The sequence below is a fragment of the Saimiri boliviensis genome, chromosome 7 (assembly GCF_048565385.1).
Source record: "Saimiri boliviensis isolate mSaiBol1 chromosome 7, mSaiBol1.pri, whole genome shotgun sequence".
In the NCBI taxonomy this organism is placed as follows: domain Eukaryota; kingdom Metazoa; phylum Chordata; class Mammalia; order Primates; family Cebidae; genus Saimiri; species Saimiri boliviensis.
In genome coordinates, this window is record NC_133455.1 from 49790713 (window position 1) to 49811395 (window position 20683).

Genomic DNA, 20683 nt, shown 5'->3' on the forward strand with positions numbered 1-20683 from the left:
CATTCTCCTGCCTCAACCTCCCAAGTAGCTGTGATTACAGGCACCCACCACTATGCCTAATTAATTTTTTTATTTTTAGTAGAGTCGGGGTTTCACCATGTTGGTCAGCTGATCTCCAACTCCTGACCTCATGATTCGCCCGCCTTGGCCTCCCAAAGTGCTGGGATTACAGGCATGAGACACTGCACCTAGCCAAAAAACAGTAATATTTTACCCAAAAAAAAAAAAAAAAAAAAAATCACTAGTTTCCATTTCTTCAAGATTTTGAGAAAGACTACCATTCCATTTTTCAATACATCTACTGCTGCAGAGTTACTTATGCCTGATTCTACCAATTTTAGTCTATTCCAGTAAACTGTTTCAAAACACACAAATAGCTTACAGACATACACAAAATATTTTCTTCAAATGCCGCAGGTAAGCTACATTTGATGCATTTACTCTACTTTTATATATGCTTCCAAAGATGCTTTAAAAAAAAATTCAAGCTAAGTTCTGATTTATGTTTAAATTTTTATTCAGAAAAAGATTTAAAGTAAATAATATTTCTTTCCAATCTTATGATTTACAGGAAATCTTTTAACTTCATTTTCAACCAGTTTTCATAAATAATGACAGAAGAAGAAATAAAAATAAAAATTTAAACTTAAGATGCTGCTCAGTTTTTAACATCATACATTATCTATCTAATTAAATCTGTAAGGTTTGTGGTATATGAATAAACTATCTAATGTGACATTAAATTTACTCCTTTGGACTGCAATTTGAAAAATAAACCTTCCCACTTCCCACACACACACACAAAATTATCAGAACTCAAATTCTAAGTACATAAAGATAAGCATACAGGTATTTACTATGATGACAGCATTAAAAACACACACAAAAAAGCCACTATTTTATAACACATGCCAAAACTCTAGGATATATATAATCAAAATATATCCTAGAGGTTTATTTTAGAAACACCATAGAGCTACTTCTACAGACAGGTGAATTTGGAGAACTTCCATTCTAACATGTCTTGATGTTACCTCAAAAGCTTATTTGATGCTCTGGTTCCAATTCACAAAGGCATCCATCAAAACTAACTATCTGGCCAGGCGAGGTGGCTCATGCGGGTAATCCCAGCTCACTGGGAGGCCAAGGGGGGTGGATTACCTAAAGTCAGGCATTCAAGACTAGCCTGACCAACATGGCAAAACCCTGTATTTGCTAAAAATACAAAAAAAATTAGCCAGATGTGGTGGCACATGCCTGTAATCCCAGCTACTAGGGAAACTGAGGCAGGAGAATTGCTTGAACCTCGGAGGTGGAGGTTGCAGTGAGCCGAGATCATGCCATTGCACTCCAGCCCAGGTAACAATGTAAGACTCCATCTCAAAAAAAAAAAAAAAAAAAAAGAAAGTATCATCTATTATAGTGCATCATTTTTCTCCCCACAAAGATAAAGTTTATCCAGTTTTCCCTAGAATGATCCTTCCTCTATATCATAAAAGGAAAGTGCTGTATCATCAGCAAGGAAGAAGCAAAATCCTCTTCAAGTCCACTTCTCTCAATGTCACCAAAGTTAATTTATAGGGATGTCATACTTCACCTTCTCCCATCATAATAGATAACTACACCTTCGCATCCAACTCCAAAGCAGAAAAATCCAATTACTAGTTTTCTGTTAGTTCTTTTATTTTCTAGAGACAGGTCCCCACTCGGCTGGTCCAGACTTGAGTGCAGTGGTATGATCATTGCTCACTGTCATTGTAACCTCAAACTCCTGGGCTCAGCCTCAAATTAGTCAGGACTACTGGCACCTGCCACCAACTCCAGCTAATTATTATTATTATTATTATTATTATTATTATTATCATTATTTTGAGATAGAATCTCACTCTGTCACCCAGGCTGAAGTGCAGTGGTGTAATCACAGCTCACTGCGGCCTTGATCTCCCAGGCCCAAGTGATCCTCCAGTCTCAGCTTCCTGAGTATCTGGTACCACAGGCATGTACCACCATGCCCAACTACTTTTTATTTTTTATAAAGACAGGGTTTCCCTGTGTTGCCCAGGCAAGTCTCAAGCTCCTAATCCTCTTGCCTTAGCTATTTTATTTTTTGTAGAGATGGGATCTTGCGATGTTGCCCAGGCCAGTCTCAAACTGCTGGGCTTAAGCAATCCTGCCCCCTAGCCTTCCGAAGTGCTGGGATTACATGTGTGAGCCGCCACACCTGGCTTCTTCTGTTTAGTTCTAAAAGTCACCTAGTAAAAGCATGTTTAATAAAACTTGAATGACTGGTTTCTTACACCAATGTAAATTAATTCCAGAGAATTGAGAGCCATCCTGCAAAATCTACGTGTTTCCCATTAACAACTTAAAAATAGTATGACTGATTTTTTTTAACCCATCAGTAACAGAATTTGGTACATTAAGATATTGGGTAAATTTTTACCTGAATATTTTTAAAATATTCCAAAGAACAGATGTGGATTAAAGAAAACTAGGCTGCTATCCAGTAAGAACCAAAAATGTTCTTTTTAGGAGCTTGCCACTTGCTGTTAGAATTTAGTCATCCGTAGGAACAGAGTAAACACTCCAAGTGAGAATAAGGTAACATACAAGAAATGAATGACGACAGTGGCTGGGGTAAAATATCTTTGGTTGGTTTGTCATATTACTTTGCTCATTTTCCACTGTAAGTGTGGCAATATCGCAAATGTTTTACTCCCAACATTAATTGCTCTAAAATGGTCAATTTCAACTCTGTTTCTTAAGCAAACACAACCAAACCCATTATTATAAAATTGTGACCTGTTTTAATCTAGAAGGGGCAGGGGTGGGGCAGGGGAATCAGAACCAGTATGATTTTAAAGATAAAGCCATACTCCCTCCTGTAATAGATCACCTTCAGCTTATTTAGTTTACTAGCATTTTGGGAGTTGAATTCTTTCTCTTTCAAGGAAACCGAGGCAAAGAGGAAAGAAAATATTGTTACTATTTTAAGGTAATACATATTTTCTTTATATGGGGAATCCCTAGAAAAATGTTAAGTAAATATGTAAAAGCTCTGTTTTAGTTAGGAGATTAATATTCTTAAGTAAAGAATTACTTACAAATAGATTAATACACATTGTAGGTCCTAGTGAGAGTATGAAGGAATGAGTGAGAACAAGCTTCCCAGAAAAGGATTCAAACAGAGCTTTTATATTTAATGCCGCTCACTGTAAAACAAACAGTACATAAAAGTGTTCCTGAGATCTGGGCTGTCAATTTAACACAGTCTTTTCCAATACAAACCAAGTCTGTAATTTTCATTGTTTAAGATATGTCATTACCTAAGATACACACTGTAGAACAAAATCATCCTTACAATATGGTAAAAAATCGTAACTTTCCATATATTCTCATATGGCATGGCTGTGGCCCCACACAAATTTCATCTTGAACTGCAGCTCCCATAATCCCCAAGTGTCATGGGAGGGACGCAGTGGGAGGTAATTGATTCATGGGGCAGGTTTTTCCCATGCTGTTCTCATGATCGTGAAGAAGTCTCACACTCTCTTGCCTGCCTCCACGTAAGCCGTGCCTTTGCTCCTCCTTCACCTTCTGCCATGATTTTGAGGCCTCCCCAACCATGTTGAACTGTGAGTCCATTATGCCTCTTTTTCTTCATAAAACACCCAGTCTCAGGTATTTCTTTACAGCAGCATGAAAATGGACTAACACATATTCCTATGTATAATATCATCTAATTTAAAAGAAGAAAATCAATTATGGTAAAGAACATGGAAGTCATCTAATAATGTTTTTCACATGTACATTTAATTAACTATACACTGCAAATACTTTATTGGCAAACTTTGTATATCTGTACATGCATGCTTCTTTGGGTGCCCATGTGTGTGTATAATGGTAAAATCTCAACATCACTTCTCCAAACTTAAAATTCAGGATAAAAATTAAATTACAAAATCATTACCTAATTATTATAGTTCACTGAAATCTTTTCAGTTACCCTAAATCTACCCAAAATACTAAGTTAACTATTATCAGAAGTAAGTTTAAGTTTTGCATATTGGCTTTTATGAAAAATCTTTAAATGCTCTATAATAGTTTCAGATGTTATTAGTGATTTTTAAGCTATTCAACAATACCATTAACGAATAATTTAAAAGAAATATTTAGTAAATATCCTAGACACCAGATACGGTTCCAAGTACTTTATATAACTTATCTCATTAAATTCTCCCAACAACTCTATTAAGTAGGTATTGCTATTCTTATTTTATACAAGAGGGAACAGAGGATAAGGGAGTTTTGGTAACACAATCAAAATAACACCATTAGCAAATACAGTCACCCCTCAGTACCTGTGGGGAGCTTGGTTCTAGGACCTCCCGCAGACACCAAAATCCACAATGCTCAAAGGCCTTCTATAAAATGGTGTCACATTTGCATAAAACCTATGCACATTCTCTCATATACTTTAAATCATTTCTAGATTACTTACAATACCTAATATAAGTACCATATAAATATAGTCATCCTATAGTTAGAAAATTATGACAATAAAAAAATCTGTACGTGTTCACTTCAGACACAATTTCTGTTTTTCAAATATTGTCTGTTACTCCATGGTTGGTTGAATCCATGGATGCAGAACTCAGGTGTGCAGAGGGCTGGCTATAATAGTTCTGAGATTAGATCACTGGACCATCTGATTCCAAAATTCTATGATCTTTACTCTTTGCCACCTTGTTGTTTGAAAAACTCTGAAAGACATTTTTTATAATTGTTACCCAAAATGTACAACCAGGCTAATTTATTAGATGTTGCCATCCTGCACCTGTGTTAAACAAAACTTATTGCAAATTCTTGATATACAACTGATTGACACAAACACGTCAGTGCAGAAACTGCAGTTCATCTGACAATCGGCTTTCCTCATCGCCACGCTGCCAGAACTACTCTGAATATGAACGTCCTCCAAAAAGAAAAAGGGTCGTCAATGAGAAGAGAGACCATGAGTACCCAGTAACAATATGCTCTGCCAAGCAGAACCAAAGTACCAAAGACCCTTTATACCAGATGCACTCTAATTGGTCGGTTTACTCTGCAGAAGGAAAGCAGCACTCAGATTGGCCAGAATGTCTATTCAAAATAAGCCTTCACGTACAGTGACTAGAAACATAGGAAAAGCAACAGAAAAGAAATGAAGAGAACAAAAACTGCTTTTGTGATGAGACTGGAAACCGCTGGCTAGAGGAATGGATAGAGAGTAAAAGCAGAAACGGAGCATGGGGGATGGAGCAGGCCATTCAATAGTAGCTCAAATAGCAGGGGCTCAACCACAGACTCCAGGTGGAAAAGTCAGCAACAACATTGAAGTAGGGCATAGCTCTGTTCTCAGGGGAGATGCGAGTGAGATACACTAGTCCCCTCTTATCCATGGTTTCAGTTACCCATGGTCAACTATGGCCCAATATTAAATGGAAAATTCCAGAAATAAACAATTCATAAGTTTTAAGTGGCACATTGTTCTAAGTGGAATGAGGAAATCACATGCCGTCCGTGTCCCTCCTCCTCTATCCCACCCTAGGTGTCAATCATCCTTTGGTCCAGTGTACCCAGCAGTCTACACTACCCGCTCATTAATCACTTAATAGCGGTCTGTTACCGGATCGACTGATGAGGTAGCACAGTGCTTGTGTTCAAGTAATCTTATTTAATATCAACTCCAAGCACGAGAGTAGTGGGACTTGCTTTTTATGACGGTTCTATTTTGTTATTAATTGTTATTAATCTCTTACTATGCCTACTTTATATTGTAAATTAAGCTTTATCATTAGGTATGTATATATGAGAAAAAACATACTATATACAGGGTTTGGTACTGTTCTCAATTTCAGGCATCTACTAGAGGTTTTGGAATGAATCCCCCAAGGATAAGCAGGACAACTGTATTCAATGCACAGTAATCAAACAAGTCATTCAACCTTCTGGTCCAACCACTCCACATCTAAGTATATAACCATGCAGCTTTTTAAAACCACAGAGAATGTCCATCATATTATTTCATTTGAGTCTCACTCTGTGGTTGGCAGTTACTATTATTATTTTCGTTTCCTGCCAATTAAAATACCAAGTTCATGAGTGCTGAACAGCTCAAGTACTTAGCTAGTACAGTAGTATTTCAAGACTAAAACTGTAATCTTTTATCTTGGTCCAGCATTTGTTCACAACCCTGCCTCTACTAGACAGTACATATAGTATTTTTTTTTTTAAAAAAGGTTTAAGTCCACCGGGTTAAAAAGTCATACAGGCCCAAGCATTTCTAAACCTATTTAGATACCTTCACGGAAGAGCATCACCTGGTACCTGAATGTCACCAAGAATAATCACTAATAATTTTTATCTTTCCTACTTTCCTGTAGGAAAGTATTTTAATATTTTAACTAATCAGGAAACGAAAAGACCCTAGACTCTTCTTTTTTGCTGCTTGCTTGAAGTCTGTAAAGTCATCATGCAACGCAAACCAAAGCTCAAAATGGGTTGTTCAACAAAAGCATAATCCAATAAAGACACTGACTCTAGAGACTCCATTTAGGCCTCAGTACCTGTTCCAGCATAAGCCCTAGGCAACTGTGTATCCGTTTATATGTCAAAATGAGAATCCGATATCTGTCCCCACAGTCATATTACAAAGAAGATGACACACTTTTACATGATGGTGACAGATTATTTAAATAGAGATCTCAATGAATTTCAACAAGCTCTCCACCTTTTCAAAATCTGAATACCTCAAACTCATAGGATCAATTTAAAGATACCATTGTCGAACAAATAAGAAAAAATGACATATAGATTAAATAAACTGGCTAAACTCACATCCAACAGAGACAACTTATCCTCAACCATTTTTAATCCAGGAATTTAGATAGTTTATCTGTAATACATTTAAATGAACTAGAGCCTTACTACCCCAAGTGTGGTCAGTGAATTTTCAGCATCTGCTGTACCTGGAAATAACACTAATGCAAAATTTGTATTTTTTTTTTTTTTTTTTTTTTTTTTTTTTGAGATGGAGTCTTGCTCTTTAGCTAGGCTGGAGTGCAATGGCTTGATCTCGGCTCACCGCAACCTCTGCCTCCTGGATTCACGCGATTCCCCCGCGTCTGCCTCATGAGTAGATCAGACTACAGGCATGTGCCACCACGCCCAGCTAATTTTTTTGTATTTTAGTAGAGCTGGGGTTTCACCATGTTGGCCAGGATGGTCTCAATCTCCTGACCTCGTGATCCGCCCGCCCTGGCCTCCCAAAGTACCAAGATTACAGACGTGAGCCACCCCACCTGGCCAAAATCTGTATTTTTAACAAGTCCATGTGTTTCCCACAGTGGCTGAAATTTGGGCAGCACTGATCTATTAACAGAAACATATACATATAGACAGATAGAAACAGAACCGGGAAGAAGCCCATCTCAGCATCCCTTTAGGGAGATGCTTCTAGCTCTAAAAAACTGGGAATTTGAATGTGAACTGCATGTTAAAAGATTTATCCGTATGAATGCAGAGAGGCAAGTTATCAGAGTACCGGGTCTAAAACCCCTTGCCAGCCACAGGCATCCTCAACATATGCCAGGAGTGCACTGAAAAGTGGCTACCAAAATTCTCTCCTAGAAATAGTACATTATTTATGCTGATGACATATAAGAGGTTTTGAAATACTGATTTCACCCTCTGTTCAATATAGAATAAAAGCCAAAAAACACCACTGTTTACAAAAGAAAAAAAAACTACATTTAAACAAAAATACAGGGGTGAAAGGAAGCAATCCTAATGTGGTCTTTCTTTTTTTTTTTTTTTGATACAGGGTCTTGCTCTGTCTCTGTCACCAGGCTGGAGTACAGTGGCAAGATTTCAGCTCACTGCAACCTCCACCTCCTGGGTTCAAGCCATTCTCCTGCCTCAGCCTCCTGAGGAGCTGGAATTACAGGCACGCACCACCACGCCCAGCTAATTTTTGTATTTTTTTTTTAGTAGAGACGGGGTTTCACCATGTTGGCCAGGATGGTCTCGAACTCTTGACCTTGTGATCCGCCCACCTCAGCCTCCAAAAGTGCTGGGTTTACAGGCATGAGCCACCAAGCCCACCCATGTGGTCATTTTAACAGGCTATTTTAAATAAATACTCATGGTACACTATAGTTGATTTCAAGCTGTACACTGGTGTCTTTATGAGATTTTTATTAATCTCAAATTCATTTTCTTTAGTTAAATCAGTATGTATCTTTGTAAGAGTGGGTTAACATATAAAATTTTGTTTCTTTAATCTAAATCAGTGACATAATTCAGTACCATATTTTTTTTTCTTTCAATAGAATAACAAGAATAACCTTCCTATTTTAAATGAAGTTTACCAAATGAATTCAGGTATAACAGTGTTTCCCATCAGCTATAAATAATTGCCTCCCTCTAAAGGGCCTATTTCTGCAAATAAAAATGTCTTTTTGCCTGATTAAACTTCTTCATCATTTGAGAACTTTTCTTCTGCAAATTTCTAGTTGGAAAATTTGTCATAAGCAGCTTGCTTTGTCAAAATGAGATTTTTTTCAATTGCTTTGGGAGAACAGTCGTACAGTTAATTATTTGGGGTAGGAAAGGAGAAACTTGTTCTAAAGGAAATATACTTGACAAAATATCTGAACCCAGCTATTCTACCTTAAGACATTTTACAATTGAAGGCAGAATGCTGAGTATTTATATTTCTTAAAGCTGAAGATAGGAAGGCAGAAGTAGCCAAAAAACCAATTAACAAAACCATGAGAAATGTCCCAGAGGTACCACTATAGGCTAATTACAGCTGCCAACCCTACCTTGAGAACCCCTTCTTCGGAATGGCTCTGTAATGACAAGTGTCTTCCCCAAACAGAAAGGCAGTCAAGCCTATGAATGTAATCTCTATAGCCACCACCTAAAGCACCCCCCGCAGAGGACACAATTTGCAGGGATGTCACTTTTACATACACTGACATCCAGTAAGTCCTTGTTCCCTCTGGAGCAGCCTTACTCCAGAGTTTATTGACTCACATTTAATCCAAGAGACACAACTAACAGAAAATAAAACCGGGCAGACATGCTTTCATTGTGGAACAAATTGGAAATTAACAAAAACAAGATGTTTACTTTTTCACAAAGTATTTTCATTTATCTGCCTCTCTCCAAGGCTAGTTTTACAATTTTGGGTTTACAATAGAAGCTCAATAACCCTGTGCTTTATACCAATGACCTTCATACAGATCTATGCCCTAACAGGTTAATGTCAAAACAAACAAACAAACAACAACAACAAAAAAAAACAAGGCAGTAGTTTGCATCCTTTCAGTGTCTTTATAGAAGACATATATGCAACCAAAAAAAAGAAAACAAAATTTCATAAGACACAGCTGTAAAAATTTTATGAGCCTTATTCATCTTAAAAAAAAAAAAAAAAAAAAAACCTATTATGTAAGAAATAAACTTGTGAACTGCACTTCAAATTAATAATCAAAGAATTCCAAGTATGCAGGGTTATATGGACTGCCATTCTTCCCACCGGATTTTTAAACAATGTTGAAACATAGCTGTTTGAAATACTTCAGTCCCATCATTTAACACTGTTCAAAATGTCAAGAGCCATATTGCGCCCCAGTGGCCACTCTTCAGCAAATAACACATCCTTTGAAGTTAAAATACTTCTAAATGATGTCAAGTGAGAATACCTAGGCTAGTACAGTCAAAATTTTCTACTTCTAGGGAAATCAATAATCTCTGGAATAACAATTAGGAAAAGGGCATTTTCATTATCCAAAGTCGTAAATTTTTCATTTTTAAATCTCAATCAATTCCCTTACCACAAGGCAATGTTTTTATACAGTTACCTAATTAATCTATGATCATATGCCTGTACTAAACCTGTTTTTTTTTAACTTAAAGCTCCTGAGGAATACTTTTATAATAAATTTCACAAAAATGAAGATTAATCATCAAAGACAAAGATCTCACAGAAACATTTTACTTGACAATACCTAGCATACTGCTGCTATTCCAAGGGTACTAACGTGTGTTTCATTTCAGAAATCATGTAATGTAGCCAGTCACCTTGACTATAACTACATAGTGTGCCATGCTTCATACCAGGTCTCACTCCACCATCACAAAATGCCCCAGCAAAGAAATCAAGAAACAAAAGCCTATATTGAATCATCATAAGCAAACAGCATCTCCTCTGCCAAATAGTAAGGTATTTCTAAAATGGATACAGTGGCACTACCCTCATACCATGTGATATAGAAATAACCATCAAAGAAAATAAATACACATTCAATTTCATTTAATTCCACAATAAAGTGGAATCTAAATCCGGAGTTCATATTTCAATTCTCATCTCTTTTCCATATTAATTTTTTAGACATGCATAAATCAAAACCTCTATCTCATCTTTAAAACATTAATCTCTAGTTTTTCAAATTAATGGAACTTATGAATGTCCTTCAATAAAATAAACTACTCTAAAAAATGATATGAACTTTTAATGTAGAATCCTGAAAACAATTATTTCAGTACTTCTGCCTTTTTCAAAATTCTCTGGCTTACATAGATAAGTTTACTTAATTGTTTCCCATTTACCTGCATTAAAAAAAAAAAAAAAGTCAAAGTTGTAAACCCAAAAAACCGATCCCAAAATGCTTCTAAAAGACTGAAACAAACCTTTATACCTTTTATTTTAGAAACCTTGAGTTTCCAAAAAGCTGACAAACGTGATTGAAAATGTAAATAGGAAAGAAAGAGAAGAAGAGGGCGCGATAGAAATTTGGTAGAGCCGTTATCTTTTTGAAATTAACTGCCTTGAAAATATGGCCAAAAATCTTTGAAGCAAAAATCTTTAATCCCTATGACAAGTTGAGGCAAATCTACTCAATCCAAAGAATTCAGACATCGAACAAAAACAACTGAGTGTAGGAAAAAGGCATTTAGAAGAGGCATTCCAAAGCTTCCGCGTGTATGAATAAAGCACCAGCAAGGATAGACCCAAAATGAGGCCAAGCCAAAGTACCAACCGGGAATCTCAGGAGTGAATGTTTTAGACAAGAAGCTAACAGAGTCCCACTGAAAAATTTTAAAGATGAGTATCAATAAAAATAAGCATGAGTAAAAAAATTAAAAGGTAACAATAAAGAGACAAATTCAAGTGGAATTCCACCTGCCTAAGGTCAACCTATCAGCATGTTTATAGATCTATCATCAGACTCCCAGATTCAAACCCTGTACTGTACCTGCTGAAGTACAGGTAAGAAAGCACCATGTTTGGTGTGATGTTTGTGAATAAGGTGAGCAATGCTGTAGTTGTGTTATGCACCACATATACAAAGAAGCCCATATCTAGTAATATTCATAATCAGCGAATTATGGAATATAACAGTTTATTCCTCAAAAGCACATACAAATCATATCTTCAAAGAAACCATTTAGCGCTGTATGCAATTACACCAGCAATTATTCAAATTAGTATGCCTTTTTCACCCAAAGAAAAATAGAAGCTACACAGTCCTGCTGAAATATCCCTCCACTTTTGTTACAAACTAAGCTCCTAAATGAAGTAAGCTATTTATAGAGGAGAGGTCTTTACATTCAATAACCCACTGTTCCTTTCCTTGGAGGCTGCTACACCTGTCACTTTTGTGAAGCCATTAAAATAAGTATCCACGGCTGATACAATACTCTGCTCCTAAGAGAGAACCAATATTTATTCGAGTATAAATTTAGATAAGTATAATAAATTTAGATGCGTAAAATAAATTTTGAGTACAAAATTCAGATGCATATAATAAAGTTGTAAGAAAGTAGGTTTGTCAGCCACAGATTTTTCAAGGGCCTTAAGGGTAAACTTTGTCCTTTCCTAATATTAAAAAAGGTGCCTGCTTTAGAGCTAATGCACCTTTAGCCTATGAAAAACAGCTGTACCACTAGAGGTATTTTTAAAAATTGCTTTCAGTGTGCCGAGCAGCAACAAAACAATTAGAAAGACAAACTGAATGTGCTCCTAATGCATGTCAGAATCCAAAAGGTTGTTGATATTTCAAAATCATAGCAGAAGAGAGTTTAGTATTACCATAGGAGTACACTAACATTGAAGAACTAAGTGCAAATGACAAAACAGGCCATAGAACCACCAATGTAAATGTAAATTAATGATCGTGCATGTATATGTGTGTATGAAAACAACTAAGAGACAGATGGCCATTTTCCCTATGGCATTTGCACATGTCCATTCAATGCCTGTATGTGGGTCAATTACTATGATAAACATCATGTGACAGGTTCAACTGAGGTAAAGCAGTTCATACTGACTACACCTCACTTTAATTTACTGATGAGATATACTTATTCAAAGAACCAAAATGAACTATTCACAAATAGATTTGTCTAAACAACTGAAACTTAGCTAGAAAATGAAATGCCTTGTTCTCTATGCAGTATCTAGATGCTTAGGAAAAAAAAAAAAAGAAAGAAAGAAAGAAAGAAAGAAAATGAAATGTCACCTAAAATAATTTCTAAACTCTTAACTTGTATTCCAGTGCAAACTGGGAAGGAAACTGAAGAGTAAGACAATACTCCTGTACACAGTGGTTTCTTATAATAATAACTTGATAAGACAATCACCTACACAAAGAGAGCTTCTCTCTTACTTAATTATATAGTAATTCTTTCTAAATATGCTTTTTACTAATACCAGGCCAGGCTTCATTAGTTACACAAACTGGAATCTTAAGATAACAATGTCAGATTGGTCAAAGACAAGTCTATTAGAGAGAACTTTTTAAAGATAAGTTAACAGAGTGATTATTTCACAAGGGATTCCTATCATACCAGGTCAAAAATCCAAACTAACAATAACATTAAAAGATCAAGCAAAAATAATAGTTGAGTATCTTCAGAAAGAATGCACTTAAAAAAAAGTGTTAATATGCCTTAAATTTCATTTCATTTTAAATAACATTAATCAAACTTATTATAAAGAAAAATTTAACTGTTTCTAAAAACTGAGATTTACATTTATACACAAATGAAAAGCTAACTAGGAGTGTATTAAGAGCTTGATGTAGTTTTAATTCCATAGTAGAAATTTCTACCTTGTAGTTATTTCTCCAAGTTTCAAAAAATTACTGTACAATGAAACAGCTAAGAGACCTATAGGTAAAATTAATGATCGTTGGGTTTAACACATGCAAAATAGGCAGTAAGAAAATAAATTTTCAGAGGAGTCACCAATACATTTTCTACTTCCAAACATGCAAATTGTCTTTCTTTACAAACTAATACATTATTTTACTCATGTGAGGATTTAAAGCATGTAAAAGTTGCATTATCATTTACCTGTCTATGTATAAAAAGCACATGTCACCAATGAGATGATATGTGCAAAGCGAAATCAGACTTCTGAAGTTTGGAACAGTTGTGGTTTGTTTACCTTTGTCTGCTTTGAAGTAAATTGACTCCTCTCATGGTGTTATCTCCATAAGAAACTCGTAACAGTGTTATTAAAAAGGATAAGAAAAAATGATGTCATGTTAACCTCAACAAACATGTAAGAAAGCAGAGAAGTTTGGGTCAGCAAGTTTTTCCACTGACCTAAACACCAAATTTTCTCCAGAAAATAAGAGAATATCCTGTAAAGAATCACACAACATCAGTTAAAAATAAACTGCATATTTTTAATTTCAGTTTTCCTCTAATCACAACTTAAGATTCAATACCAGATTGAAGGCAAGGGGAGGGAGGATGAAGCTGAAACCATACACCGTTTTTCATCAGATACTATGAATTCTTCTCTTCCACTGTTTGTTTCATCACATCAGAGGCATATTCTTAAGTTTAGCACAGAAACAGTTGTGAAATATTAAATTTTACCACAGAGAAATTGATTTTGCTGAAAGAAAGTTTCATGTTACCATTTAATTTCAACCAAGCTACATCAAACACGGAAAGAAATTATATACAGTTTATAAAGTAAACTTAATCACTATATTTAAAAGAAATGATAACTTTGAGAAATACCACAGCAATAATGATTTAGTGAAGCAAGTCAGGAACAAGAGCCATCTCCCTTAAGCCTGCTCCCTTCACTTCCAGCATGGGCCTCTCCTTATAGAACTGTATTGAACAAAAGTTCCCGGTGTGTGTGTGGGGTGGGGGGGGAGTGGGGGGCGGGGGGGCAGCAGAATCCACAGATCCAGTTTAAGCAACTTTTTAAACATGAATCTTTGCATCTGAAACGGAGTAGTGGGAATAAACAAATTATCATCATTCTTCAGTTTACACTTGGCTCCCCAGCTCTCCTCCCTGATCACACACCAGTGAGTTACAGTAGTTAGCTAGAAAATATATCAGAAAAGCCACAATCTATAGTGTACCTTGGCAACAAATCACTTGAACAGGCTGTGCATACAACAAATAAGTTCAGTGCTCCTATTTATGTGTCTCATAATTTCTAGGATAATAAAACAAAGTTTGCTACTCTTAAGATTTCACATTCTAAGAATATGTGATTGCATATGGAGTTCTGCTAATAAATCAGTGTAAAATTACACTTTTCAAATTGTAGCAAAGTATAATTCACACTTATAAGCCCTCAACATTATATCAATATAAACTATCTATATATCACATTAAGCATACTATCAATAAATGATATGGGCAAATAATCATACTCAATTCACCTGTGTAGCTACAAGATAGAAGTCACAAATTTTAACACTCTATCTGACCTATTGCATCTGAAAAACTTACAATTGCCAACCATCAAAGCACAACCAATTTATCATTACACTCACACCATTCTTCCAAGTTACAAAGTCCAGTCCTAACACTTATAACTGATGACTCAAGAGCAAAGAACAATTAAACCTATAGAAAAATGTATTTCCAATCAGCTTTAATTTTTAAAGAATGGTTCTACTGATATGTACTTTCTTAAGGATTAGACAGCAATTAACAAAGGCATACAAAAGGAACACTTGATTTATCACAGTTTCTACAACAGGTTGCATTATTATAGTTAAGTTTCTTTTTTTAAATAAACTCTTTATTCTTGGTTTAAATGCTTACTATTCGAATGGCCCCAACAGAGCCAGTAGCTGCCCATACTGACCTCTGAGCTGGTTTTAGTAAAAAGTCACCCATCTTTGGAAGCAAGGGCTTTTTCCACCAATATGCAGGAAATAGCAGGTGCACCATTACACAAAATTGGAGAGAAGAGAAGTTCACCTCACTCCTACAGACCATTTCTCAGAGCATGTTGTGTAGTTGCTAAAATCAGTATGCTGCGTAAAAGTTAAGAAAAAAATAAATGTCTAACAGTGGCTCTCTATAAACTAGCCTCTGATAGGCTCTACAAAAAATGCATTAAGACGGGTTTGCTAGATGTTCTGGTACCTATTATCAGATGATTTCTTGAAAGAGACGTGAACCTCCTTTTAGCAGGAAAATGGGCACGCCAAAGAGTACAGAATGCGGCTAATTACGACCAGGAGAAGATTCTGTCTTCGCCTCCCCTCACTATCAACCACTTTGCTTAAGTTCATTCACTGCCTCGCCCTAACCCTGGGGATCCATTCACTTTCCATAGCCCAGAGAGGCTGCTGAAAAGCTGTCAAAGTAAATCTGTGCTCACTTTTTGGATGGTTTAATTTCAATGGAGCATGAAACACCCCAGGACGGTTAATAAGTTTGGCCAGGCGTGCTGTTATCCCTAATATATTTTAATTATGCATCTGTTTTAATTGTAATCAGATTAAGGCACCGGAAAGACACAAATTGGAATTTTCCCTAATGGATACAGGAGCTTTTCATCAGTTTCTAAACACTAATAACGTTTAAAAGATGGGTAGAGACACCAATAAAACTGACATTTTCCAGAAATCGATGCAGTTTCTTTGACAATACAGTTCAGGTCTCATTAGCCACCCAAACTGACCTAAATGCAGAAGACAACTTCAGTCTCTAGGGCGTCTTCTCCAATTAGTACAAAAGAATCACTAACGTCTAATGCACAAGTCCCAAACAGAAATGAAAGCCGAAGCTTTTATGAAGTGCTGCCCCACGAATGGGTGAAGGAGGCTAGGGAGGCGGGAGAAACCATCAGCAGCATTATTTTGGCTCAAAGTAAAAGTCTGTACACATTAAAAGGGAAAGTTAAAGCAGAGAACGATCTCTTTTCACAATTTTGGCAACTATGAAACGTGTGTTTTAACTTCGGGAAATAAAAGTGTCCCATCAATAAAAGGAAACGGGACTGGGAGGATCTATCAGGGATCCAGGAGTGGCTTCCTCCTAACCCAGACGTAAAATCATTTAATGGGCTTTTGTTGCAACAAGGAATACCTAAGACTTTTTTTAATTTAATATATTCATTAAACAGTTTCCCAAATTGCCGGGATTTCCGCTAAGAAACTCAAGCGTCTGCCAACAGCCGACAAGCAAAGGAGAGAACCTGCTGCAAACTAGGAGCGGAGACTCCCTCGGCCCGCCCGGCGCGCTCCCGTCCCCGGTGTTTGCTTTAGGTGTTAATGTTTACGTGTCGCCTGAACCGTCAGGAGCTGAACCAGTTCCTCCAAGACGCACTTCGAGCCTTAAAGCGGGAAGCTTCCGAGCCACCGCGGAGTGTGCCCCCTGCAGCCCGTCGCCCCTTCCTCTCGGCCCCTTACCTGTCATCATAGCAGAAATCCGCACTCAGGGTGTTGAGATACAAGGCGAGCCCCAGAGCGCTGCTCACCAACTCTGCAATCATCTCTCCACCGCCTTCCCTCCGGCTCGGCTCCCAGCGCGAGGGCAGCAGCGGCAACAAAAAACAGAAGCATCAATCCCCACCTTCCGCCGCCTTCTCCTCCCAGCTTCACTTTTCTCTCGCTTCCCCACCCTCTCTCCCTCGGGTCCTTGCAATCCACGACTCCTCTCCTCCTCCTCGCGCCCGGCTCCGCAGCTCCTGCGTCCTCCCCGGGTGCGGGCTCACACCGCACTCCCCATACCCGGCGCCCGCGAGCGGCGAGCGGCGTTCGGGCTCCGCGTCCCCCGGTGGAAGCGCAGGGCTGGTCTGTCGCGCGGGTCGCGGTCCCCACCCTAACCCATGGCAGTTTGGGGCGTCCTAGGTGAGGAGTGGGACTCGGAGGAGGTGGAAGGGTGCGAGATGGGGCAGAGGGACCGGACCGAGCCGGGCTCTGGGACCAGCTGCAGGAAGAGAGAGAAAGAGGCGCGGGTGGGAGGGACGAGGCGAACCGCCTCCCCTCGCCGCCTCCCGGGCGCACTGCTCCGGTGTCGCTCGGGCGGACTCCAGCCGCCAAGGCGGCTGCTACACATTCACTGTTTATTAGCTCCCTCCCGGCCCCAGCCCCAGCTCCCTTCTCCAATGAAGTGAGAAGCGGTGGCTGGAGACTCCAGAAGCTCCCGCGTGGGGATCTCGACGCGGCCCCCCGCGCCTGCGTGACCAACCCTCCATCCCGGTTTGGCCCAGCCCCTTTCTCCACCCAGATCCTCCCGGAAGGCGCCGCCCACCCTGCCCCACGGGCTGGAGGGTCCTCCCACCCTCCCGGGCCTGGAGGCTCCACCTACCGGTCTCCCGCCCTCCCGTTTCTTTCCGCTTCGATTTCACTCTGGAAAGCCCCCGGGACCCAAGGGCGACGGCTGGAAGACAGCCCAAAGGAGTAGCTACAGTGCGGCCTGGGAGGGGAAGCCGGGGAAAGGAGGCCGAGGGGGAGGTGGTCGCTCGCCCCGCTGCTGCCTGGCGGCGCCTGGCACAGCTGAGTCTCAGCCACAGCGCTGCGTGTGCCAAGAGCTGCCAGGCGTAAGTCCGGTCAGCTGGAGAGAGTTCTGAGCCTGGAAGAGGAAGAACAGGTTTGGCCACTGCTGCAGCTTCGGTTGCCACAAACACACGGGCGATCTCTTACGCACACGGTGTGTGAGCCTAAATGGGGCGGGAGGAGGTCGTGTTGGAGAGCTCGGGGGCAACTTAGCTTGAAGGAGAGAGGATTTCAGCTCTTAGCCTACGGCTGGCCCCAGTGTCAATAGAAAGACGTATAGGGAGAGAAATGTTCCCTCCTTCAGTAAGGTTAAAAAGAAAGGACCCCGGAAAGGGAAAGAGACACATATACCCTTCAGCGACTTCCCGGGGACCCCTTCGTGGTTTCAGGGGGACTGTCAGGTGGACCCTGAGAACACAGAGGAGAGGAGACCTCTAGTGCGAGCCGTACAGCACTGTGCTTCAACCTAGCAAGGCGGGAAGCTAATGCCTTTCCTTTCCGCTCGGAGGCAGGAATGGATGGAAAGCATCCAACATGATGAAATATGGTGTAGAACGGTCTGTGTAGAACAAGCTCTGGGTACTAAAGTTGCAAGACTAAAGAGGACCCTGGGCTGCCTGACACACCTCCTCCCGGCGTGTCGCCTTTCTGGCCGGGTGAGTGGCTCCGGTGGACCGCAATGAACACTACTGCAGCGCCCCCTGCTGCATGGTGGCCACGAGGTGTGGAAGACAGGTCTTTTCCACGCGTGCCGACTGGTTCCAATAGCAGCACCTAACCAGCAAGGCAGCTCTCCAAAACTGTGGCAAGAAATTTAGCTCCCTGGGTGTCCGGCAGTGACCTGAAAAGAAAATACCGTGGTTTGGGCTTCTATAGACCAAAGGCGCGTATCTTCCTGATTTCACAAGGAAATCTGAGAAATCTGTATTGGATACAAACAGATAAAATGATGAATATTTATTAAGATTATACCTATTACGCCATCCACAGGAGCACATTTTTCTGTGCCCTGGACAAATATATATGAACAAAAATAAAAGGAATTATATCTTTACAGGTAGGAACTGATCTTTTACCCTTTTTCCCCATAACCTTGGCTCACTGTTGAAAATTTTGAAAATTGTATCAGTTAGTCTGTCATGATGCTCTGTCTCTCCAGGGCACTTTCATGCTGAGATATGTATAGTCTATATAAAATATGCGTGTGGTCACTGAAGAAAGAACACATACTGTGGAATCAGATGTTTACGCTTGAGTGCATATTCTTGCTATTATTATTCGGGTGATCTTCGGCCAGTCACTCAACCTCTTTGTGACTCTGTTTTCTAATCTGTAAAACAGTAGTAATGATAGTACTATCTTCTGAGTACTATTGTGAGTATTAAAATAGTTAACATATGTAAAACACTTAAAAGGGAAAGTGCAAAAAAAAAGTGTTAGCTAGTATATCATTATTACTATGCTTTCTAACTTCCTCGTTTCATTTTACTTGTTAACAAAAATCTATACATTTGCCTCCAAAACACATCCTATCACGTCTTTACTACTTGAGTCCACAGCGCAGTCACCCTTATCTCCTGCAGAGACTGGGTTTCACCATGTTTTCCACGCTGGTCTTAAACTCCTGACCTCAAGTGATCCACTCGCCTCTCCTGCATAGACAAATGCAGTAGTCCTCTAAGCAGACTCCATACTTCTACCACTGCAGTTCATCCCTTCCCCAATTTTAACTTTCTAAGTGGTCTCCATACTTCTACCACTGCAATTCGTCCCTTCCCCAATTTTAACTTTAGGCAGAAGTTTCCTTTGAAAACCTATACATCCCCGATTTTTAAATGTTCCACAACTTTCTGTTGTATTTTTAAATATCCAACAACTTCCTGTTATACAGCTAATAAAGCTAATTCTTACCATGGCTAGCCAAGCCTTCCTTTGCCTAGACCACCCCTCCCCCTTCACGTTGTGCACATATGTGTACAAGGTACACATCCTTCTCCTCAGGAACTTCCCACTGTTTCTTCCTCCTGCGTAAGGTGCTTCTCCTCAAACCTTCTCTATCTCCTTCTCACCATTTAGGTCTTAGCTCAAATGCCATAACCTCAGAAATAAAGTATGCTCTCCCCCATCGATCTCTATCCAACCTCCATGTATCAGTTTCTTCGTAGTATGTATTGGTATCTGTAAGCACCACTGAATGGAAGCTCCATGAAGCCATGGATCCTGGCACTCTTGTTTTCCACATAATACCCAGAGCCACAGCCCATAACATCCAGACATGTAGAATAAACTTTAAAAAGATATTAACAAATGTACAAAACAAATATGCTTAGGAGAAACTATGTGACAGCTGGAAAATCCACAAATTTTCATCACTGATTTATTATTATCATTGTTAAATAGGCTGAAATATTAACCAAGGAGAGGGGAAGGCAGCAGGTTCACAACTGATCAGGATGTATGAAGTTTGCAGGAATAGCCTTGATGGGGAGTCACATGGACAGCTCTCTTCAATTATTAAGAGATATAAAAATATTAGAGAGCTTTGGGTTATGCATGCTAAAAACTCATAAGCCTTTCACAGAGCTGTGTTCATTTTTAAGGCTCTAGTGATTTTATTTTATTTTTAAAATTTTATTTATTTAATTTGAGACAGTCTTGCTCTGTCGCCCAGGCTGGAGTGCAGTGGCCTGGCTCTGTCTTGGCTCACTGCACCCTCCGCTTCCCAGGCTCAAGTGATTCTCCTGCCTCAGCGGTAGCAGGAATTATAGGGGTGTGCCACCACGCCCAGCCAATTTTTTTATTTTTAATAGAGATGAGGTTTCACCATGTTGCCCACGCTGGTTTTGAACTCCTGACCT

At 39.2% G+C, this 20683-nt stretch overlaps 1 protein-coding gene across 3 annotated transcripts in view; it reads right to left on the reverse strand.

Moving 5' to 3' along the window:
* Nucleotides 1-17854, reverse strand: part of TMTC2 (transmembrane O-mannosyltransferase targeting cadherins 2) — a 440961-nt gene extending 423107 nt beyond the window's left edge. The window contains exons 1-2 of one of the 3 annotated variants that reach the window (XM_010338468.3): nt 17638-17854; nt 16737-17256 (exon numbers count right to left, since the gene is read on the reverse strand). In XM_010338468.3, the coding sequence (XP_010336770.1) occupies nt 16737-16819 (83 nt within the window). In that variant the 5' untranslated portion in view covers nt 16820-17256; nt 17638-17854. Of the gene's footprint in view, nt 1-16736; nt 17519-17637 lie in introns of those variants that run through there. The other 2 variants (XM_003927844.4, XM_074402474.1) reach the window with 2 other exon arrangements.
* Nucleotides 17855-20683: the final 2829 nt, after the last annotated feature.